Consider the following 24465-nt stretch of genomic DNA (forward strand, 5'->3'; position numbering starts at 1 on the left):
TGGAGCCTGATTTGTAGGGGAGTCTGCAGGGTGGAGCGTAGAAGAGGCAGTTGGCTTTGAAGTTGGGGCGGGATGAGGCCACAGGTATGCAGCCAAGGCCAGCGCTCTCTAGCTCGGGGGTTACTGAGGCTGGACCCCCATGGCTTGCAGGCCTGGCCCCCACTGGGGACAGGACCAGCCTGGGCTGACCCAGCTCGGTTCTAGCAAAGTCTCAGATACCCCTCCAGCAGGGGCCAGGCCGGAAACGCTGACCCAGCACAGGGCTCTGGCTGCGTGAGTGAGCTGGGCCGGGAATAAAGAGGCAACTGTGTCCAGTCCCCAGAGGCTGCCTCCCTCCCAGGACGGCCTCCGCCTGTTGAAGCTTTTACGGCCACTGACGGGGGCGGGGATCTGCTTGTTCCCTATGTGGGGGTCATGTCATTGAGAGCAGAGTGGGGAGACAGCCCCCCATGATGCTAGCGCAGTTCCAGGGTGCATGTGTGTCTGTGTGGACACATGGCGGTGTGTGTGTGTGTGTGTGTGCGCGTGCACACGCGCACGCGCACGCACACATGTTTCACGGATACACATGTACAGCAGTGCACGTCCATGTGAGGGCGTGCATGACAGTGTGTGCATATGTCATGTGTGAGTGTTGCATGCATGTGTGTGCAAGTGTCTTGTGTGTGCATGCAGGTGAGTGTGTGTATCTGTGCGTGCGTGCACGTGTGTGTGTGTCTTATGCAGGCTTGGAGCATTTCCAGCCCCTTTTTCTGCAGCCAAGGGCTGTGTGGTTGGATGCTGGTGTAACCAGGAGCGAGGTCACTCAGACCCGGTCCAGGCCTGGCCTGCCCTTGCTTGCCCACTGTCTCCCTGTGTGTGCAGCCTGAGTACTTCTGTGGGCTCCTCTCCCCTGAGTGAAACCCCTGTTCCTGTCCCTCAGAGCTACCCTCTTCCCTGCTGCTGGGTCAATCCCACATGGGCAGCCTCCATGGGGCTGGATAGGAAGCAAACTTCCTTTATCATCCTGCCTAGTGACAGCCACCAGCTTCTCTCACTGGGGCATGTAGCTGCCCTGCCCTCAGGTGGGAGCCCGCCCGAGAAGTTTTTGATGCTCTGGGCTTGCCTGGCCCCCTGTGGAGGCAGCGCTAAGACCTGCTAAGACCTGGACAGCCCTTGAGAACGTGAAGCTCAGTGAGAGAAGTAGACACAGAAGGATACACAGTGTGAGATTCCATTTATGTGAAACGTCCAGAACAGGCACATCTACAGACAGAGATGGATTAGAGGCTGTCAGGGGCTGGGGAGGAGGTGGAGGCAAGTGCTGATGGGAGTGAGGTTTCTTTTGGGGGTGATGGAATGTTCTGAAATTAGAGGTGATGGTTGTACAATTCTGGGAATGTACTAAAGACCGCTAAATTGTACACTTTAAATGAGTGAAGTGTGTGGCCTGTGAATCACTTCTCCATAGAACAAAGAAGTATTTAAGAAAAAGAGAAAGCAGGACTTGGCCTCTGCTCACAGGTACCCATGTGCTGCGGCCTGGGGGGGGCTATCTTTCTCCTCTCAGTCCCATGAGGGGGGACAAGGTGCCGTCTCCCCACTTTATGCAGGGTCAAAGAGTCTCCCTTGGCAGCCCCCAGGCCCTGGCTCTGCCCTGACTGCAGGAAGTGGGGCTGAGGGGAGTCACCCAGTAAGTCAGCTCTGCGCTCCCCCTGTGCTGCCTGGGAGCCTCCAGGGCACAGCTAGCAGAGACACTACCCAGGGGAAGGCTTTGAATTTGGCCCCTATTATGTCCCCCAGTGCCCCCCTGGGTTCTCACAGCTGGGCATCTGCCCCACCCTCCTGGGTTCCCAGGGCAACTGCGCTAACTGCACTGTCCAGTCCGGGGCAGGTGCCTCCATCCAATTGGTCTCCATCCCCATTGGAGCACATCCCCAAGTGAAACCGAAAGAGGCCTCTCTGGCAGTCCTTCCAGGCTCGCAGCTGGTGCAGAGAGTGGTGCCACATTCCGGAAGACAGGCGTCTGGCATTTCCCGGGAGTCAGTTTCAGAGTCGCAGCACTGGGGTCAAAGGCTGACACAGGAAGCAGCAGTGGGATGGAGGAGGGAGGGAGCGGTCTGACTGTGGACCCGCAGTAAGCATTTATGCCCTGACTCACTGCTGGGATGGGGCAAAAGTTCCCCTCAGAGATGGCCCAGAGGTGCCAGGCGTGGGTGTCCCACAGCACGTGAGGTAAGTTGAGGAAAGGCTGGTCCAGGAGCTGGGACAGGGTGTGTACATATGAGGGGCAGGGGTGTTCTGCCCTGGAAGCTGCAGAGTGGGGATATGGGCGCCCCCCTCTGGCTGGGGTGGTGCAGGGTGTGGGAGCCTCTCCTGGTGTCCATGTGAGCCAGCCAGGGCATTAAGGGAGTTTGCATCAGATTCCGGCCCTCCAGGAGCTCAGCCCACTGTTTTGGGGGTAGGACTCGGGGTAAGTGGGCCCCCAGCTAGGTTTCGGGGGCTGTCGGGATGGCCCTGGTTGGGGGGTTTGGGGTGTAACCCTCAGCAGTGAAAGTGCCCCAGGCTGGGACAGAGTTGGGGTGCAGCTCTGGGAGGGCAGAGGCTGCCACCCCCCAACTTCAGACCTGCCACTCCTCTTGCAAAACCAGCCTGTCTGGAAGCCCTACTGCATTCCAGGAATCCAGCAGCCTCCTCCCAAGAGGGGGCCACCAGGGGCTTCACCACCTCCAGGCACCTCCAAGGGGCAGGGTCGGTGTTTCCAGTACCTGTTACTGTGCACAGGGCGAGACTAGCCCTGCTACCCTCCTGTCCCCTCATGGGCTGCATCCTAGTTGGCTTCTGGGGTCAGCTCAGTAACTGCCCCAGGGACACCCCCGTCCTGGTCCTGAGCCCTGTAGATAGGTCACTTCACACACAAAGGGACTTGGCAGTTGGGGTTAAATTAGGGACCCTGAAATGGTGATTGCCCTGGATTCCACCAAGGACCCAGTGTCCTCCAGAGGTCCTTATAAGCAGGGGACTTTTCTTCATGGGAGGCTGAAGGGAACTGAGTTAGAGCTCCGGGGGCCTCCAGGTATTACCTCTGAAGATGGGGGCACCCCCCCGCCCCGGCTCTGCCAACAAGATCAGCACCACACCAAGCCTTGGGAGACCCAGAGCCAAGGCCCGTGTGCTCACCTGGACTTCTGATCTATGGGCTTAGGACAGGGTCCGAGTCTGTGGTTATTCCTCTAGACGGAAGGAGAAGCAGATCCAGGCCCCATTGTGGGTCTTAGGGCCCCTGTTTCTGGGATTTGGGAGTATCCTCCCTCTTCCCAGTTTGTCACCTTCCTCCCTTAGCATCAGGGTGCCCTTTGGCACGGGCAAAGGTCTCTTATGATGTTCTTGGCACCAGACTGGACCAAAGGAGCCAAATGGTGTTGCTTGCTGGTCGGACCACCTCCCTGGGACTAGTGCAACCCAGCTGCGGGCAGCACCAGCTGCTGTCTCACTCAGAGCTCGCCAGGGAGCTGGGAAGAGATGCCTGGGTGCCAAGGGGCCTGAGGCATGCCTGTCACCAAGCGGCAAGAGCCAGGAGGGTCAGACTCTTCTCCCTACAGACTCTGGACAGACTAGGGCACATCAGTGTCAAAGGACTGGAAAGTTGGGCTTGCTGGGATTTGGCTTAACATCTTTTCAGGGGAAGAAGATCTGGGGGTCAGAGGAGACCGCATGCTCAGTGTATCTAAAGCCTTTTAAAGACTGAATAAGCACAAGCCCTGAGGAGGCTCTTCCTGGAGGAGGATGCTCTTGTGAAGATGCCTGCCACTGTGGGCAGCTGCTCCACACCTGTCCATGAGGACACATTTAAAGGTTCACCAGCTGCACGGGTGGGCCGAGAGGCATAGCAGCCAGAACGCCATCCCTGCCAGTGGGCTCTCCCTTGGTAAGATTGGACTGCACCTGGGAGTGGGGACCAGGGGTTGGGGGTCACCGAGCCCCAGACTCCTGGTCCCCATTCCCTGCTGGGCCCTGGGGTAGGTAGTAAAGGCTGTGTGTGCCAAGCTGTGCCCTCGGGGTTGGCGGGGGCGCTCACCGGCCTCCCAAGGCTGTGGGAGGGTGGTGTGGTTATAGATTCAGCTCTGCCTTGGGTGTGTGAGCTGCGTAAAGTGCCACCTCGTCATCAATTTGAGCATCTGGAACCAGCTGTCCTGGCCCACAGGCCAAATCGAATCGGTGCCTCCAGGACTCAGCCTGAGAGTTTCCTTTTCTGCATAAACATTCATTTCAGCAAACATCACTCTGTCGCCTGGGCCAGGGTCAGTTCTGCTTGCCCAGGCGCAGTTTCTCCTGATGGCTAGTGTCTGTCCTCAGGAATGGCGCCTGCACCATCCAACCTCCTGGAGTAGCAGCACCTTCCCGGGGCTGGCATCCAGGGTCACTGTGTGTGTGCCCTGTGGCAGGCCCTCCATGTGGGCTGGCTCGGCTGCTCTTGCTCCTGGGGTCAGGTTGGGGTGACGTGCTATGCGGTTGCCCTCCCTCCAGGGCCTCCCCCGTTCAACCTCAGGTTGACTGTGATGGCCTGGCTCTGATGTTGTGGCCCCACCACAGGGAGGGAGGGGGCTTCGTGTCCCAGCAGGCCGGGAGGTCTTGCAAGAGACACCCTCTCCCTGTCCCAGACAGAGAGGCTCCGTGTCCTGCTTGCCTGGCATGTCACTGGGGCCAGGCCCTCCCTGTCTTTGGCATCCCAGAGTGGCTGTGTTCCACATGCCCCTGGGAACCCTGTGCAGGTCCTAGGTCACATCCTTGGTGCCGGCCCCACTGGTCAGCAGTGCTCCTGGCTCCAGGGGTCACAGGGATTCGAGCCGAGTGTCAGGGTGGCTCCAACTGGGGCTTACCACCCCCTTCCATCTAGTGTCCCTGGGCTGCCATCAGGGCTGACCACACACTCGGCTTAAACCACAGAGCTTCATTCTCTCATGGTTATGGAGGCAGATGACTGAGATCCAGGTGTTCCAGGGCCATGCTCCTTCCAGAGGCTCCAGGGGAGGGTGCCTCCTGCCTATTCAAGCTTCTGAGGCCCAGGTGACCCTCAGCCTCTGTCTCAGTCTTCACATGGCCTCTCCTCCTTGTGTCTGTGTGTGTTTCCCCAAAGACACCAATCTTTGGGAGTTCCCATCATGGCTCAGTGGTTAATGAAACTGACTAGCATCCATGAGGACGCGGGTTCAATCCCTGGCTTTGCTCAGTGGTTAAGGATCCAGTGTTGCCAAGAGCTGTGGTGTAGGTCGCAGAAGCGGCTCTGATCCCTCGTTGCTGTGGCTGTGGCTGTGGCTTAGGCCAGTGGCTACAGCTCCGATTAGACACCTACCCTAGGATTCTCCATATGCTGCGGGTATGGCCCTAAAAAGACAAAAAAAAAAAGACACCAGTCTTTGCCTTAGGGCCACCTTGCTGCAGTCCAACCCCATCTTAACTAGTTTCACCCCTCTGAAGACCCTGTTTCTGAGGGAAGACCCCTGCCCAGGCTCCTGGTGGGCATGAGCTTGGGGGACACCAGCCTCTCAAGTCTCCCTCCTCTGTCTCACCACTTTCCCCTTGCACTGGGCCCTCTCTCCAAATTCCCAGCCCCCCTCAGCTGGCTCTGTGTCCCTGTGTGTCCCACTGAGCACTTGGCCTCAGTGGACTGTTGGGGAGGAAGGGCTCCTGAGGCTTTCTTTGGGGCCCCCCCTTTTCAGCCCACCTACCACTCATGGAGGTGACTGTCCAGGGACACATGGCCCCCAGGGTTCCTGACCAAGCTGAACTATGCCAGCAAGCCCAGACAGTGTGTTCTGAGGGGCTTAGGGGACTGAGCCAGCAGAGCTCACTGTCATCCTAGGGTAAGACCCGGCAGCCTGCTCTGGGGTCACTGGCCAGGGCGACAGGGCAAAGTGGTCTCAGCCAAGAGGTGGGGGTTAGCCTCTCCTAGATCTGGCCTTTTCCCACGCCCTGCCCCCCCATGTCCCCATCGTCCTATCTGAGCCACCGATTCCTTGATCTTTCTCTTTTACAATGACTCATTCACAACTTGATCTCAAGAGGAAATCCTGCAACACAAAGCAAGGCCCCTCCCCTGAGAGCACCTTGTGGGCACCACGCCGCATGCGACTAACATCTGAAAATACATGGAGCTCTAGCCCTGAGACCCCACCTGGTGGGGCTGATCCTGGGCGGCTAGAAGCCCTAGGACATGGCATGTTCACCCTCTGGAGCTCTGGGACTGGCAACAGGGTACTGAGTCTAGGGCTGTGGGGCAGGGCTGGGGGGGGCTGCTCCGCAGAGATTGGAAGGATTCAAGGGCTATGTTTGGGGGCTGCACCAGTGTGGTGTTGGGGGGCTGTGGGGGAACAGGGGGCTGGAGGCTGTGGAGGTGGGGGCAGGGAGATGCTGTTGGGCCCTATGGGGGTGGGGGTGGGGGTGGGGGTGGGCCCAGTGTGCCCACCTCAGCCCCTGACAGCTGCTCTCTGGATGTGCCTGTTCTGAATGTTTCCCATCCATGGAATCCCACACTGTGCGTCCTTCTGCATCTGCTTCTCTCACTGAGCATCGTTGTCTCAAGGTCTGTCCACGTGGTAGAAGTGTTGGTGCTTCTCTCCTCTTCATGGCTGAGTGATGCTCCCGCGTGTGGGAGACATGTGTGTTTCCATGGGGATTGTTCCCACCTTTTGCTGTGGATGTGTGTGTGCAGGTTTTTGTGGGAATGTGTATCTGTTTCTCCTGGGTAGATGGCTGGGAGCGGAGTTGCTGGATCTGTGGTGACCGCTTCACCTTCAGACTGCCAACCTTGGGGCTGTACCACTTTGCACTCCCACCTGCACAACCCTGCCCTGGTCCAGATTCCTGGTGCCCAGGGGCCACCTTGACTCGAGGCCACATCGCTCCCCTCCCCACACTCCTGATCCAGGGCCAGGTGTCAACACCCTGCTCAGTCAGACCCTGGGGCCCCTGAGGCAGATTCTCCGCCTCTTTGAACAGATAGGGACCCCCCCCCCAAGTCACACATACCTTACCCCCGTCAAGTCTGCGGCTTCCCCTTCAGAGGCAAACCTTTCTCTGGAGGCACGTGATGCCCTGGATGGCAGGTGACAGTGTGGTGCCCAAGCCTTCTGGGGCTGCCAGTCAGAACAGGTTCTATGGGGCCATGCAGGCCTGGCCTGATGCAGGTGGGGGAGTCCCTGGGGAGCTGACCATGGTGTCCCATCCCAGGCCATTTGGCGTGAGCTTGGATGGTGCTTCCTAAGTGAGCAACCTCTGAGGCCTTGAAGCTGAGAGGTGCCCAGGAGTGGGAAGAGGTTGGCTTCGCTGGGTTTCTGGCTGCTAATAGAGGGACACCAGGAGTTCCCTGGTGGCGTAGCGGTTGAGGACCTGGCATTGTCACTGCCATCACTCAGGTCACTGCTGTGGTGTGGGTTCACTCCTTGGCTCAGGAACTTCCACTATGCTGCAGTAGGGTCAAGAAAAAGAGAGAAGGATGCTGTGGCAGCAGGGGTGCCGACGGGGTTTAGTGGGGCTCTTGGCTGGGGGACACGTCCCTTGCACTTGGTACAGACAAGGGGCGGTGGTCAACCCCAGGACAGAGTGAGCTGAGCTGTCAGCCCTCTGAGCCTTCTCTCTCAAATAAAGGTGGTTCCCACCTGCCTGCTCTCCCTGATGTGGGGGCTGACCCCTCGTGGGGGTTCCCCTGAATAGAAGAGCCTCCTGGGGTCTCCACAAAGGCAGCAGTCACTTAGTGGCTCTGATTGCAGAGGCTCTGGGCTCTGCTGAGTGCCTGATGAGCCTTGTGCACGTACCTGAACAACCTATCCTCCAGGTGAGCAGACTGAGGTGCAGAGGAGCTCAGGCCCTGGGTTGTTGGAGGTTATCCGACCCTTGGACAGAGCTGGGGTTGGACCGTCTGCCTGACCAAGACTTTGGGTCAGAGGAGAGCCGTGTCTCTGTGTCTTGGGTCCTGCCCGGTGTGGCTGTGGCGGGGGGGTGGGCTGGGGGCAGTGGCGTCCTGCTGGTAGCTTGGCAGCCCGAGCTCAGAGGCATGAGCAGAGCAGGGCACCCGCAGCTGTGGCTCCAGCTCCTGCAGCCGCCCCGAAGGGCTGGGCACACCGTGGCCCAAGCCCTGGTCTTGCCCCTCTGGGCCGCGTGGTGAGGCATGGAGGCGGCCAGGGCCCGCACAGGCAGCCCTCCCCGCCCCCTCGGGATTGCACAAGCTGCCCGCATGCGGCCGTGATTACTGGAAGTCCTGAGGATTTCTTCACTCAGGGCTTGGCTGGGAGTGGCAGCCGCCTCCCCTTCCTGCCTCCCTGGGTGATTAATGTCCTGGGGCCGCAGCCTGAGGGGCGCTCAGCCAGTCTGGGGTCCCTGCTGTGGTGGCAGGCTAGAGGGTCTGGGGGACCTCATTCCCAGGCTCCAGGCCTGTGGGAGTGGGGGGATCGTGGGGGCCAGGGCTGGTCCCTGCAGCTTTTCTTGGCTGGGTGTCTGCCCTCATTCTCAGCTGGGGCCCTGTGCGATCTTAGCCCCAACCCAGTGTGGGGGGACTTGATAGACCCTCAGCTTGAGCAGGCTTGATGCGGCTGCAGAGGGATGGGGAGGGCTCTGCCCCCTGTGGGCACCCCCAGTTCAGATATCCCTCCCAGCCAGACTAGTTGGAGCACAGGTTGGATGGGCGGCACTCACACTGGGCTCCCAGGCTCTAGGCCCTCTTTGTGGGTAGGGAGGGCAGCTCCAGGGCCTGAGAACAAGGGGAGGGGTTGGAGGGGTGCTGGGCAGGGTTGGCCCTGGCCACATGTAAGGGGCTGCCCTCATCCTGGAGGTCCTGGCCCCAGTGTTCCCAGGAAGGGCAGTCAGCAGGGCTTCCTGTGACTTGGGATGTCATCGCCGGGGGGGTGGGGCACCCTGGCAGCTGAAGGATAACCCCCTCCCCGGTTGTAGAGGTGCTGGAAACCAGGAGGGCACCCTGGCAGCACTGTGGAGTTGGGGAGCCTCAACTTGCACCCCCTGCATAGGTCAGGGGACATCCCCTAGTGTCCCACAACCCCCACTGCTCTCCCTCTGCGTGAGCCTGGCCAAGCTACCATCAGGGTCCAAGGGCAACCTCAGGATGTGCATGTCTTTTTCCAGGTCATGATGCCGCCGCCTCGGAGCAAGAAGCCCAGATAGATGCCCCTGCGGCCCGGGTTGTGGAGCCCCCCAATGCTGGTAGTGGGGCCCACCATGGATGGGGAGTTCCCTCCACACGAGCCCCCGCCAGCTGGCAGTGTCCTGTACAGCCCGCCGCCCCTGCAGACCCCGCTGTGCGGGTCCGGCGTCCAGGTGAGTATCCAGGTGAGCCTGGCCCTCAGGGTCGGCCTCCTGGCCCCTTGGCTCCCCTCCTGATGCTTCTTGTGGAAATGGAGGCCCTTGGCTTTGCCAGGAGGACCCTCTGCAAAGTTTCTCTGTAAAGTTCCAAAGTTTCTTCTGCAGAGGCCTTGACTACCCTTGGGGACACACTGCTTTGGTAGCTGCCCTCACCTATGGGGCGTCAAGGGCTGGGACCGCCCAGGCAGGTCACACTCCATGCTTGTCCTTCTGCTTCAGCACCCATTCTTCTTAATTCATAAGACTTTATTTCTTAGGCAGTTTTAGGTTGATAGGAAAATTGCACAGAAAGTTCCCACATACCTCTCCCTTCCCTGGTCTCCCTGTTGGTGAGGGTGTTCCATCACAGCTGTGATCCAGTGTCACTAAGGGCCACAGTGACAGTCAGTTCAGTCTTTTTTTCTTCTTTTTTTGTGACTTAGATTGCAGCTACGGTAACACCAGATCCTTTTTTTTTTTTTTTTAGGGCCGCACCTGCAGCGTATGGAAGTTCCCAGGCTAGGGGTGGGGTCAGAGCTGCAGCTGCCTGCCTACACCACAGCCACAGCCACGCCAGATCTGAGCCAAGTCTGCGACCTACCACAGCTCACAGCAACATTGGATCCTTAACCCCCTGAGCAAGGGATTGAACCCACATCCTCAAGGATTCTAGTCAGATTCTTAACCTGCTTAGCCACAATGGGAACTCCATGCCAGACCCTTTAATCCGCTGTGCTGGGCCAGGGGATTGAACCTGCGTCCCAGTGCTGCAGAGATGCAGCTGATCCCTTCGCGCCAGAGCAGGAACTCCTTGGTTCACTCTTGGGTGTTGTCTGGGTTTTGACACATGTCAGAGGACACATCCCCACTTTTAGAGCTTCATACAGCGTCATGTCAAAGCCCTAAACCCCTTGCCCTCTGCCTCTTCATCCCCTCCCCCCACCCCCGCACCACCCATCGGCCATCTCCAGAGCGCTGCCTCTTCCAGAATGTCCTGCAACTGGGTCACAGCATGTGACCATTTCAGACCGGCTTTTTTTCTCAGTCATGTGCATCTGAGGCTCCTCCGTGACTTTTCCAGGCTTCATAGCTCATTTCTCTTTAGCACCAAATAACATTTCATCTTCTGCACGTCCCAGTTTGTTCATGCACCCTCCTACTGAGGGGCAGCTTGTTGCTTTCGAGTTTTGACGACTGTGATGAAGGGCCATAAGTGATAAAGTGACCGCAAGGGCTGGGTGTCCTCACATCACAGATGGTAGCATAGGCCTCCCAAAGAGACAGGTTTGGAGTCCTCCATCAAGTCAGGCCAGGAGTGAAGTGGGGGGATCCTTGCAGAAAAGACAAAAGCTGAGTTTCTCTGTTGGGGATGAGTTTCTCGGTTGGGGAGACTGGAGCTGCCAGTCAGCCCGGAGAGCAGGTGGGGTGCGGGCGCCAGAGGGCAGTGTGCGGTGCAGCAGTAAAGCACCTGCTGGAATTGGGCCAAGGGAAGGCAGGTGGAAAAAGAGCGAGAGTCCAGTTTGGGTTTCAGAGAAGCTGGGTGGATCTCAGGGCCAAGCGATGCTCCAGACTGAAGGTCCAGAACTGGCAGAAAGTGCCCCAGACCCCAAATTGTAGCATCAAGAAAGGGGCAAGGAGGTGTGCACCCACCCAGATCTCACCCACTGCCTAGCTGTGCCCACATGGTACCCAAACGCAATGGGCCTGGCACCTCCACTGGCAAGGAAGCAAAAAGGGGTTAGAGCTGCAGACCTGCGCACCACCATGTGCCAGTCCAGCCGTCTCCTCTGCTCCCCTTCTTGCCGAAGCTGTTCCCACGTCCCTCCAAGCCTCCGCTGCCTAGCTGAGGCCTCCCTGAGCCATCCCACACGTGGCAGGAAGTGCACGCCTTCCCTGGGTGCTGTTTCGCCCCATTTCCTAGGCTTCAAGCACACGCTTGTCATTCTTAACAACGCCACAGGATCCCTTCTTCTCAGCATCCATAATTTGCTTAATTATTTCCCTATTGTTGGGCCTTGGGGCGCATCCAGTTTTCCGCTGCTATAAATAGCGCTGCTGTTTTCCTCCCCCTCCTGGATGAGTCCCCGGGGCTGTTTCTGGAATAGAATCCTGGGTCAGAGCAGCAGGCTCGGGCGGGTTTGCAGAGGATGGGCTACTTCTACAACATCCAGCTACAGTGACCCAGGAAGCTGGCCGAGGGCCAGAACAGTCTTCAGGGACCAGAGGGGCTCAGACACTGGCATCACGGGAGGGACATTTGGGCTGAGATAGGGACCCTGGTACAAGGGAGCTGCCATGTGGGGCTCTGAGCCCACTCAGGCAGTCAGAACAGAGCAGGCTTCCTGTGCTCTCCAAGGCCCAGCTCTGCACACAGCCTTTTCCTCTCTGGCCACCAGTGGTGGACTTGCTCCTCAGGCCACACTGGGTCTGGCCCAAGAGTGGCCAGCAGACTTTATAGGACCTGTAGGCCACGGAGGTCAGTGTGGATGCCATGCTCCTCTCCATGTCCTGGCTGAGGTGACCCAAGCTGGGGAGGAGGACCCCAGGGTGGAGCTGGCGCTGGGGCTGCCTGGCAGGGACATGCCCCTAGGGCTATCATTGTTGCCAAGCTGGCCAGATAGAGCAAATTAAAATACAGTCCAGGGAAACTTAAATCTTATATAAACGCAAATTTTTAGTAGGTATGTTCCACACAGTATTTACACTGAAATTTATTTTTTGCTTATCAGAAATTCCAACTTCACTGGGTGTCCTGTGTTTTATCTGGCACTCTCATTTTATCTGCCACCCTAGCGGGAGTGTCATCTTCCTTCATCAGTTTACACTGGCCTGGGAAGCTTTTGGCTAATCTCCCAGGGCCTGCTCCTCCCCTGGGGAGGGCCAGCCTCTCTGTCTCCAGGTGGGAAATCCCCAGGCAGACTCTGATTGGCTTGCTGGGGTAGAGGCTCATCTCTGGACCAATCAAGTCCCACAGGCCTGCCCTCTGAAGGCGGAGCCACTCCCTCTGGCTGCAAGTGTAAAATCCCAAGGAAGGCTCTGCTTGGCTGGCTCTGATGTACCAGCTCTGTGGGTTGGGGCTGGATGCATTGGCAGCCTTACCAGAGACTCACGCTGAGGGAGGAGGTTGGGGTGCTGTGTAGACAAAGCCACACGGGACCCCACCTCCCCACCTCCTCAGCATGAGGCCTTGAGCTCCTCAAGGGCCTGGGAGTCCCCTGGCCTGGGAGCTCCACCAGGGCACCCCAGGCCCAGTCTGGGCACAGGCAGAGAAGGTTGGTGAGCAAGTGGCTCCTTGGGCCTCCCCTCCCCAGCTGCCCACTTCTGGGCCCATAGCCCAAGCCCACTCCCTGGACCAGCCTGGGCAGGAGCCACCGCACCCTGAGCTGGTCTCCTCTGGTTCACCTTGAGCCTTAGGGCCTGCGCCAGTTGTAAGGTCTCACCACATCTCCTTCGCTCTGGTTCTCTGAGCTGGACTTGGGAATGGGGGCAGTGATGGGAGATGGGACTAGCTCCTCCCCTTTGCACAGTGGGGAGGGGCCCTAGGTGGGTTCTGGACCAGTACCAGGTCAGTGAGTCTTGGAGAGGAAGGGAGTGGCCTTCCCGAGGAGCAGGCCTTGTTTGGGCAGGGGCTAGAACAAGAGGGCATGGTGACTGAAGCCAGCAGGCCTTTCTCCAGTGACAGCTGCTGGCCTCCCTGATGGAGTCTCATGTGGCCCATTCAGAGGGGTGTGCATGTCCCCACCCCCACGCCGGTCCTGCCAAATGTTGCTCCTGCTGACTTCAGGCTTATCCTTCTGGCCACCCCCTGGCGCTTCCTAAGACAGGTCCCCCAGAACCCCTGCCTGTACCTCACTCTTGGACCAACCAGGCTTGGCCCCTGGGAGCTCTGAGAAGGCCAGACCCCACATCCTCCTGGGAGGGGTTGGGCTGCGAGGCTCTGGCTAGGCTAGGGGCCTGTCCATGGTGCTGGTGGGAGCCGCCTGCTCTTCTGAGAAGTCACCTGTCCCAGCAGGCTGCACATCTCCCTTGTGGGGGCCCAGCCCAGGAGGGACTCACACCATCTTGTTTTATATGGGGCCCCATCCTCCACTTTCCAGAATGGGCTTCCTGAGTCCTGCAGGGATTCTGGGGGCAGGGCCAGTCCAGAGTCACAGCCATGTTCACTGTCCCCTTCCCGCCCTATCTCCAGCGCTGCTGAAAGTGTCTTCACCACAGCCCCCCAGTGGGTTCTCCTGAGATGGGGAAACTGAGGCACGGGTGACCCAACTGGAAAGCCCCCGGGCAGGCTCTGGTCTCTGGTCCCCGCCCTAGTGCAGTGGGTGGTGGTGGTGGTGGGGAGAGCGGGGACTGGGATTGGGATGCCTGCCTCCTGCCCTCTCCGTGACACCTGCTACTTTGTTTCAGAACGCCATGCTGCACTACTCCTGGTGGAACACCTTCTCGCCCTCACCATACCCAGCCTTCTCCAGTGAAAGCCAGTAAGTGACTGCTCCCACGCCCCCGGTCCAAACCAGCCCTACTGCATCCTGCTGGGGAGCCACCCAACCCTTATGGGTTTCGCTCTGCCTTTCCATCCACAGTCATGGGTTAAACAAAACCAGAGGCTTGGTCAAGGAGCTTGAGCATCCCGCCAAGGGGGCATGGGCCAGGCCCTGGCCACACAGGGGCAGCTGAGACTGACCTGCTGTCTTCTCCCTTAGCAAGAACCCCCAGGGAAAAGGTCAGATTAGATGAGGGAGCCAGGGAGGGCTCCACTTCAAGGGTAAAAGGAGCCAGGATGGCAGCTTCCCTGTGGAGGGCATCAGTGCACTGGGTTTTGAAGGATAAGTAGGAGTTTGCCAGAGGGAGCAGGTCTGGAAGCAAGGCAAGGAATGGCCTGTGCAAAGGGCTTGGAAGCATGTGTGGCTGGAGCCTCAGAGTTTTCCAGGGGCACCATGTCCTGGGATGTGGGCACATGGGCCCCTCCTGTGCTGAGTTTCTGAGAGTCATTCCTGTGGGCGGGTGACCCCCACACCCATCCTGCATGGGCTGCACTGGCCATGCCTGATGGCTCGCCTTCCTTCTCTGCCTCCAGCCAGTTCATGAACTCGTCCTCCTTCATTGCGGACCAGCCCTGTGCAGACACCAGCTATGGCCCCTCAGCCACCACCCCCAGCTTCCCACCAAAGAGCAATGATTTTCCTCAGGTAGGAAACCTCTGATCCGATGGGACCCTTGCCGCATCCCCGGGTAGTGCTCATGGCTGGGCCATGCGTCATATGGGTGTGTCATGACGTGGGGACTGGGCTTGTTTGGGAAATAGCTTTTCTGGACCTGTTGGGTTGGGGAGCACTTTCTATCAGGGAAGCACTCAGTTGGTGGTCATGTAACTGAGGCTGGAAGCCCAGCTGTGTCACACTGTTGCTCAGGCCTGGATGTGGGTTATGGGCTGTATCTCTAGTGCGTTCGCTTTCCCTGGACCCGCGCTTGCTCCATCAGTGTGTGCTAGCCCCTCGGCTGGGGCCACATTCCCCATTTCCCTAGGCTGGAGCCAGCCCCCTAGGAGCCCAGGAGCCAAGGGACCCTGCCTTGTGGCCTTGTCCATGGGTGTTGAACCTGAGAGCCACAGAGGTGTTGAGTGGGAAGGAAGGAGCCCAGCAAGGCTGTGGTGGGGCCTCAACTCCAACATGACCCCAATCTGGGTGGCAGGAGCTGAATGGCGCTGGGTTTCCTTCCAAAATTTAAAATCCTTGGTGACCAAGTGGGCTTTCCATGGCTGGGCAGCCTCAATGCACAGTTTGGGAACTGGAGGGTGAAGGGCTGTCAGGTGCTTGGTTTCCTCTTATAGAGTAGGGGCTCACTGGCTCTGCCAGGGGACAGGCTGACGGAGGACTCACCAGCCTGCATGGGCCAGTGCAAACCTGCTGTTCCCACTTGGACCAAAACCAGGGCCGTCAGACTGGCCCACATCCATTGGAGCCTGGCTGTTCTCCACACCCCGGGTCATGGCAGGACTGGGCAGAGAACTGGACTGAGCACTGCACTCTGCGGTGAGAGTGTCCCCCCCAAATCCAGGTCCACTCAGAGAGAGACCTCACTTGGAAATGGGGTCTATGGAGTTTCTGTCGTGGCTCAGTGGTTAACGAATCCGACTAGGAACCATGAGGTTGCGGGTTCAATCCCTGGCCTTGCTTAGTGGGTTAAGGATCCAGCATTGCCTTGAGCTGCGGTGTAGGTTGCAAACGCAACTTGGATCCCGCGTTGCTGTGTCTCTGGCGTAGGCTGGTGGCTACAGCTCCGATTAGACCCCTAGCCTGGGAACTTCCATATGCCACAGGAGCGCCCGTAGAAAAGGTAAAAAGACAACAACAACAAAAAAGAAATGGGGTCTTGTCAGGTGTGGTTAGTTAAAGGTGGAGCTGAGGAGTTCCCACTGTGGTGCAACTGGATTGGCTGTGTCTTGGGAGCGCTGGGACACAGGTTCGAGGGCCAGCCCAGCACAGTGGGTTAAGAATCTGGGGTTGACATGGCTGCGGCTCGGATCTGATCCCTGGTCTGGAAATGACATATGCTGCGTGGTGGCCAAAAAAAAAAAAAAAAAAAAAAAAAGATGGAGCTGAGATCTCCCAGGTTAGGGCGGCGCTCAGGCCACTGAGAGTCCCTGCAGGGATGGAAAAGTGGAGACACAGATGTGGGTGCAGGGAGGCGGGGGGCTGCGGGAGGCAGGGAGGACCCTTGGAGCCCAGGGGAAGCATAGCCCCACCAAGCCTAGAGTCTGTCCTGAGGGCCAGATGTGTCTATTGTCAGAGAGACCCGTCTGTGACTGTGACCTTTTGACCGCCCAGGAGGAGTCTCGGCCATGCCTTGGGGCCATGGGAGCAGAACAGTCTGCCCCTCGGAAGCCCTGAGTCCCCTGAGTGAGGGCCATGGTGTGGGGACAAGAGGCCAGTGGACACAGACTTTATGGAAGCATTCGTGCTTTCCTCTGCCTGCTGCTGCCAGTGTGAGGATACCCTTGACCAGGAGAGGAAGGCCATGGGGTGGGCAGTTCAGCCTCCCAGGGCACCCAGCTGATGGCCTCTCACCTGGGCGTGGGCTCTTCTCGGGGGCTGGCAGCTGACTGGCTCCTGTCCACCGTGTCCTAGGCATGAGTCTGCATCCAGACTTACTCCCCTGCTTGGGGTGACCCCTGCTGGACAGGTAAGGCCTGGAACGTGTCAAGTCCAGGGTCAGCGGAAGCCTTTGGGGGCTGTCCCAGCCCTGTGGCTTCCCACCTGACCTTGCAACCCCCCATTCATCTGCTCCCACCACCTCCTGTCTCTGCCAGTAATCCACTTGGTTTTCAAGCCGAGAATCCCTTGGGGAGCCATGCCAGCTTCTCAGCCTGCCCAGGGCTCCCCTCCCTGGAGATCACCATGCCTGCCCCACGGGTGGTCCACTGAGCACCTGCTGAGTGCAGCCACAGCCTAGCCCACCCTCCATCTGGCCTTGCGGGGGACCACCTGGATCCAGATCCCCGTTAAGCAGCAAAATGTCTTCAAATGAAATCTTACTCCAGTGCCAACTGTGGGATCAGACAGATGTGAGAACACAGCTCAGCCAGGATGAAGGGTTCCGAGGCCTTGTAGGCAGCCTCCCCACCTCCCCCCGGACCCCTGGGCCTCAACGCCAAGAAAAAGCCCAGTCCACAGCGAGTCTGGCATTCGAGGCTCCTCACAGCTCAGCCCTACCCACTGGGTCCTCCACAGATGCCCTTTGCTCCTGGCTCAGATTAAGTGACATCACACAGTGGCCGGCACAGGGACAGCCCTGAAGATGTCCTCCTCCTGGTCCTGGGACTTGGGATGTGTCACCTCCTATGTCAAAGGGACTTTGCAGGTGGGGTTAAGTGAAGGCCCCTGGGATGGGGATGGTTCTGGATTCCCCAGGGGCCCAGTGTCATCACCAGGTCCTCATAAGAGGGAGGCGGGAGGGTCAGAGGCAGAGAGACGGGAGATGCCGCCGCTGCTGGCTGTGAGGATGGAGGAAGGGGCTGCAGGCCAGGGATGTGGTGCCTCCAGAAGCTGGAAAAGGAGGAAACGACTCTCCCCTGGAGCCTCCAGAAGGAACCGGCTCTGTCAGCCCATTTAAGACTTATGTTCTCCAGCACCATGAAGTAATAAATGTGTGTTGTTTTAAGCTGAGAAGTTTGAGATAGTTCATTACAACAGCGAGAGGAAATACTCCGGGTGAAGCCCTTGTGTGACCCATGGCACACTCTTCACTCCTGTTCATGCATCAGAAGGAATTGGAATGGAGAATGCAGGGCTGGGGGCAGGAAGTGAATATAACCCCCCAGGCCTTAACATACCTCCTGGTAACGAGCCCCAAGTTTCCTAGCAGCCAAAGCAAAGAGGAAAGTGATGACTTGTGCGACTCTTGCTGCCTCTGAGGAAAAAGCTCCCCCACTTGACTTTGGGGTGTGGAGCAGTTCTCTGGGGGCCGCACACAAGCCAGAAGTCAGACTGGGCCCCCATGGAGCCCACCCAGAGCCTGGGGGCCCGGGTTCCAGGGTGGGAGACTAAATGTACCCGGAAGTTATCTGGAAATTTTACCTCTGACGCTCCCTTCTGTATGTTTGAAGGTTTTTGTGACCAAACAAACTTCAGAATATTTTAGGTTTACAGAAAAGCTGGATAAATGCTACCAAGAATTCCTGAGCACCCTCACTCATCCAGTTCCCTGCACGATATATATATATAACACCTTACGTAACTGACTGAGGCCAGCGTCACGAGGCAGAAACTAGCCCTGGAGCAGCATGGCTGACCACACTTGTGCTCCCAGAGGTGCACTGAGGCTCTGAGAAGAACCATCCAGTTCTGTGCAGGCTGCCTTGCCGGAGCCCACGCTGAGGGGTCTGCATCTTCTGCAGGAGACCCACATTCATGGCGCACCTCCTCCCAGGCCCTGAGTCCATGCATCTTGCTGATGGGTTGACCTTGACCCATGACAGGGCAGCGTCCACCGGGTCCCTCTACTGCCCACTGTCCTCTCCTTTCTGCCTTCAAGTTAGCACAGAGCCACTGAAGCTCCTACACCCCTTGCTGAGGGGCCCACGTGTGATCTCCTACCCCAGGATGCGCTGGAGGTGGGGAGGGCATGTGGCTGGTCTTTCATCCTTTAACTTTCAATTGAAATATGATTTGCATTTCATATGAGTTAGCAGTTTTAGTTCATTCGCAGTTGTGCAGCCATCGCCTCTAATTCCAGAACATTCCATCTCCCCAAAAAGAAGTCCATCCCCTTGAGCCGTCAGTCCTATCCCCTCCCCACCCCAGCCCCAACAACCAGGAACACATTCTCTTGTGTCTGGATGCATCTGTTCTGGACGTTTCCCAGCCATGGAATCACACACTGTATGTCCTTCTGTGTTTGCTTCTCTCACTGAGCTTCATGGTCCCAAGGTCAGTGTGGTAGCGAGTATCAGTGCTTCTCTCCTTTTCATGGCCGAGTGATGCTCCCATGTGTGGAGGGCATGTAAGTTTATGTGTCTGTCCATCAGTGGACATTTGGGTCATTTCCACCTTATGGCTGCTGTGAATCATTCCAGTGTGAACATGTATGTGTAGATTTTAGCACTGACCTGTGTTCCACTGTAGCTCAATCTTATTCAGGGAATTTTTTTTTTTTTTTTGGCTGCACCCAAGGCATATGGACGTTTCCAGGCCAAGGATCAAACCCGTACTGCTGCAGAGACAGCTCCAGATCCTTAACCTACTGGGGCCTTGTTGGGGTGAGGAATGGGGGTGAGGTGTGCCTCCAGCCCTCTCTGCCCCTGCCCTTCTAGGGCCTCCTGTCAATGCTCTCTACCCTGGTCTCTCTGGGGTGCTGGATTCAGGGCTGGCTTTCCCACCCTTCTTTGCTAACTCTCCAATGCCTAGCTCCCCCAACCCCCAGTCCTTCCCAGGATCAGGTGCTGCCCTCACCCCTCTTCCCAAGACTGCCTGGACCCCAGCATCTCAGCTGGGCCCTGGGAGGGCTCTTTCCCGTGCAGTGAGCCCCCCACCACACAGTCTGTAGGGCAGACATCCGCCCTGAGGGTCCCTGCAGGTGTCTCAGGTGGGCCCTACGTCCTGAGGACACTTTCCATCTGCCAGCCCAGGCTTCTGGGAAGCAGGATGAGGTCACAGCTCAGAGAAGTGCTTTGCAAACTCTCAGCAGCTCCCCACGCGGAGGGGGCTGGCGGGCAGCATCGACTGCTCTGCAAATGGATCTCTCCAGGATCAGAGGTCTTGGCCCACCCTGCCAGCCGGCGCCCAGCAGTTCCTGGCATTGGCAGAGAGCGAACTCAAGGCTGCTTGTCTCAGGAGGCCTAGTGGTTCCCATGGGCCATGGCCAAGGACCCCCACTCCGTGGTCTCTGCCGAGGTCAGGGCGCAGCAGGACCACACTCCCCTGGGAACTCCGGGGAGGGTCCGTCCTGCCTCTCCTAACTCCATACCCCCAGTGTCCTGGGCTGGCAGCCTCCTCACCCCATCTCTGCCTCTGTCTTCATCCTCTGCGTCCTTGTCCAGATCCCCTCTTTTTTGTAAGGGAACCAGCTGTGGCATTGGGTCCTCTGCTCCAGTGTGACCCTCCCTCAGTTAATTGCACCTGCAGGGACCCCACTTCCAGAGGCACTCCCCTCACAGGTACAGGGTCAGGACTTGAGCCTATCCTTTGGGGCCACAGTTGAGTCCTCAACACGAGCATTCTGGTAACGAGGTGTTCTGAGGGGCAGCTTCAGTGCCCTCCCAGCCTTTTCCCCTTCCACTGGCCACCCTGGCCCCTTTCCTTTGCGGCTGCCCGTGCACCAGCTCTCTGCGATCTGTGGCAGTGGGCATCTAATCCCTTGTGCGTGCGGGGAAGGCGGGTCACCAGATGCAGGAGGAACAGGCGGCGGTTGGATGGGGGAACTGCCCCGCCCCTTGCTGCCCAGCCCAGGGCAGCCTGGGGGCCCCACAACTGGGACATGCTGGCCAGAGAGGGATGACTGGCCATGTGGGGACAATGCATGGACAGAGAATCTGAGGTTAGAAACAGCTGTTGCCTGACAATTCATGCCAGTTAGATCTAGTGATAGAAAGCTTGTGCATGCACTTCGTGTCCTCTTTTCACTTGTTTCCCAGTAATTCTTTTTAAAATTGAGACAAAATTCACAAATCTTAAAATTCATCCTTCTCATGGAGTTCCCGTCGTGGCATAGTGGTTAATGAATCCGACTAGGAACCATGAGGTTGCGGGTTTGATCCCTGGCCTTGCTCAGTGGGTTAAGTATCCGGCGTTGCCATGAGCTGTGGTGTAGGTTGCAGACACGGCTCAGATCCCGAGTTGCTGTGGCTCTGGTGTAGGCCGGCAGCTACAGCTCCAATTGGACCCCTAGCCTGGGAACCTCCATATGCTGCGGAAAGCGGCTCTAGAAGAGGCGAAAAAAAAAGACAAAAAAAAAAAAAAATTTCATCCTTCTCAAAAAAAAAAAAAAAAATTCATCCTTCTGGAGTTCCTGTGGTGGCTCAGCCTCACTTATGTTGTCTCTCTGAGGATGTGGGTTTAATCCCTGGCCTCAAATAGTGGGTTAAGGATCCAGCATTGCTGCAAGCTGTGGTGTTAAGTCGTGGATATGGTTTGGATTCTGCATTGCTGTGGCTGTGCTGTAGGCAGCAGCTGTAGTTCCAATTTGACCCCTAGCCTGGGAACCTCCATATGCTGTGGGTGCGGCCTTAAAAAGCAGGAAAAAAAATTCATCCTTCTAAGGAGTGCCCTCATGGTACACAGGGTTAAGGATCTGGTGCTGTCACTGCAGCAGCTTGAGTAGCTGCTGTGGCATGGGTTCAATTCCTAGCCCGGAACTTTGATATGCCACAGATGCTACCAAAAAAAAGTATATTCTAAAGTATATTCACAGAGTTGTGCAACTACCACCTTTATGTAATTCCAGAACATTCCATCACCCCAAAGTGCAGCCCTGTCCCGATCAGCAATTACCCCAGCCCCTGACAACCACTCTCTGTCTCTAACAACCATCCTCTGTGTCTGTGGATGTGCCTGTTCTGGACGTTTCCCATCCATGGAATCCCACACTCTGTGTCCTTCTGTGTCTGCTTCTCTCACTGAGCGTCATGGTCTCCAGGTCTGTCCACGAGGTAGGAGTGTCGGTGCTTCTCTCCCTTTCATGGCCGAGCAGTGCTCCTGTGTGTAGAGGGGCCACACTGTTTATCCATCATCCATTGTTGGACAGTGGGGTTGTGTCCACCTTTTGGCTGCTGTGGATGTGCATGTGCAGGTTTCCATGAGGAATCTGGTGGTGGAATCGCAGGGTTGTGGTAGTGACGTTTTCCAAGGACGCTGCCCCGTTTCATTGCCTCATCTGCCGGGTTGGGCTCCAGTCGTTCCGCCTTCTCCCCACACTGCTCACTGTAAGCTTCGTGTGTCCAGTTTTCTGGGCGGCTGTGAAGTATGTCCTGCTGGTTTCAGTTTGCATTTTGCAGTTGTGTGTCCTTTCTCTGCTTGCTGCCATTGGTACATGTTTTCCCCCTTAGTGGTAGCCTCAGGGCCCTGTGCCCCCCTAGCCCCACCCCAGCTATGGGCCGGAGACCGGGCCAGGTGCTGCTGCGTGGGCTGAGGTCTCCCTGCCCCTGGCAGGGAGACCCAAGGCACCAAGCAGAGCAGGTATTCCCTCCTCTTGGCCACCAGTGTCATAGAACCATCCCATGAGGTGGGTGGTCTAAAGAAACAGCCTTGGGAGTTCCCTGGTGGCTCAGTGGGTTAAGGATCCAGTGTTGTCACCACAGTGGCTCGGGTTGCTGCCATGGCACAGGTTTAATCTTTGGCTCTGGAACTTTTACATGTCAAGGGTGCAGCCAAAAAAAGAAGCAATCCAGGACAGGGCACCTGGCCTTAAGGGATTTGTGCCCCCTACTATCCCGCCCTCTGTGGTAGGCTGCGGGAGGAGGATGGGCGGGGGAGGAACAGGCTTTTGGGGCAGCCAAACCCTTTCCAGGACTGGAGGAGGGGAGGGTCCCAGGGGCCCCCAGCATGGGCAGAGGCCCTTGGCTGACCCCGGTGAGGTGCTGGAGGCAGGTTCCAGGGCCTCTGGAACTGTAGCGACGGCCCCAGGTATAGGCTAAGGGGCTGACAGACCTGGGAGGGCATGGGGGGCCTGGAGGGGCTGGCCCGGCCTCTGTTTCCTTCTGTGAAGTGTAGGCCTGTACCCCCGCTGAGTCACTGCTTGCTGTAGGCATCCCAGGGGCAGCTACAGTCCCTGTCAGGCCAGCTCAGCAAAGGGTTTGGTTGGAACAGTATCCAGCGCTCATGGTCTGGGGAAACTGAGGCCAGGGCCAGGAGGGGTCTGTCTGGGCATCCCAGCTGTCCTCCCCCACCCCCACATTCTGTCTGGACCCACAGAGGGGCCTGGCCTCAGCCGAGGGCCCCCTGGGGCGGGCAGGGTGCGACCTGGCGGGCAGCGGGCGGGCCTTGTTGACAGCCGTCTGTGGCTAGATTCCGCCCCGTTCAGTAATTCTCAGCGCTCTGCCAGGAAGCGTCCTGACTTACCAGGCAGGCATCATTTCCTGAAAGTCAGCGGCCTTAGGGGAAGTAGGCGCCGGCAGTGACTAAACCAACATGCAAATGCAGCCGGGCTGAGCACCGCGGTCATGCGGGAGCTGCTCCCGCCGCCTTCCAGGGACCTGGCGTTGGCCACCATGTCCCAGCTGCGATTCTGGCTGCAGTTTGCAGCTCTCAGCAAGGTAACCCTGGGCTCCTGCTCCGAGGGAGGACGGGCTGGGAGGGCGGGATCCTGGTCGTGGGAACTGCCGGGAACACCGGGCTCCCGGAGGCCCCCTCCCCCAGCCTGCTACTCCTGCTTTTTTGGCAGCAAGAGCCAGTCCGCTGGAGTTTTCCAAGCAGAGCCATGTGGGATGAGCGGACTGGGGGCTTGCGGGACAGCCAGGGAGGGCAGGCAGGAGGGGCTGTTGGAGGCTGGGAGCCGTCCCACCTGGGGTCTCCAGGGCTCCAAGTGTCCTGGGAGTATGAGCAGTAGCTCTGTGGGGCATGGTTCGAGATGGGCTCTGATTGGACAGGTAGAAACAGTCCCCTTCCCTCCGTCTCTCGTCCCCTCCTTGGGGCCCCTGCCATGGGCCAGTGAAAGGACCAGTCTCTGAAGGGTGTGTGGGTCCTTCTCTGGCTGGCGGGGTGCTGAGCAGACTCCAGGGGGCGGGCCCAGAGCCAGGTCGTGCTTGGGGGCTGGCCTGTCCCATCCCACTGGACTGTGGGGCAGGGGGCAGTGGGGGTGTCACTGTGTGGGTCCTGTGGGCTCCTCACTGGTCCAGGTCCCTGAAATGCTGGGGAGACAGTAACCACAGCAGGTGACCCTGTTTACTCCCCAACTGTCATGGCAACCAGCCAGCTCCCCACCTGGGGGCTGCAGTGGATAGACAGATGGGCCTAGGGTCCAGGAAGGGCTCCAGGTGGGGACGTAGGGTGGGAGGTGAGGCTGAGAATGGAGTGGACACAGGCTGGAGGGTAGCAGGCTGGTGGGGCCCCAGGAGCTGTGGCACTGACCTGACCAGGCCCTGGGAGGGAGAATCTGGGTTCGGGTCATCTGGGAGGTCTGCTGGTGGCTGCTGGGCGTCTGCTTCCAGTGTGTGTGGAGACCACCAGGGAGGAGTCCACTCTGACTACTGTCTAGCTACCCACCTGGCACAGGGATGGAGGGGGAGGGACCCCTCGGAACTGCACCTTCACCCCTGGCGACCCAAGTGGGGCCCCGCCTCCTTTTGTGCCCCAGGATCCAGGGTCCCCAGATGATGTCGTTGCTCTCTGGGCCCCTGGTGGAGGCAGCCTCCACAGAGTAGGGGGAGAGCGCCCACTTTCTTAATTAATAACTATTTTTTAGGACAGTTTCAGATTTACAGATTGGCTGGGAAACAGTTGCTGTGGGTCCCACAACCAGTCCCTGTCATTCACACCCACCTTAGCACCACATGTGTCCCAGCTGACTCGCCCGCCAGTGTTGAAATGTCATCCTTAATCAGAGTCCTCTTTGCCCCAGGACCTCTGTGACACCCAGTGTCCACCCCCCCACCCCGCCCCCAGGGTGTGACAGTCTCACCATCTCCCCTTGAGAGGCACCTGGGCT

The 24465-nt window shown here is 58.2% G+C and overlaps 1 protein-coding gene across 1 annotated transcript in view; it reads left to right on the plus strand.

Annotated features, from left to right (window-relative positions):
- Positions 747 to 24465, plus strand: part of SBNO2 (strawberry notch homolog 2) — a 42313-nt gene continuing 18594 nt past the window's right edge. Inside the window, 4 exon segments of the mRNA XM_021084268.1 lie at positions 747 to 2214; positions 9115 to 9306; positions 13735 to 13808; positions 14405 to 14516. Coding sequence (XP_020939927.1) covers positions 9154 to 9306; positions 13735 to 13808; positions 14405 to 14516 — 339 coding nt within the window. The 5' untranslated portion in view covers positions 747 to 2214; positions 9115 to 9153.

The sequence above is a fragment of the Sus scrofa genome, chromosome 2, assembly GCF_000003025.6.
Source record: "Sus scrofa isolate TJ Tabasco breed Duroc chromosome 2, Sscrofa11.1, whole genome shotgun sequence".
NCBI classification, from domain to species: Eukaryota; Metazoa; Chordata; class Mammalia; order Artiodactyla; family Suidae; genus Sus; species Sus scrofa.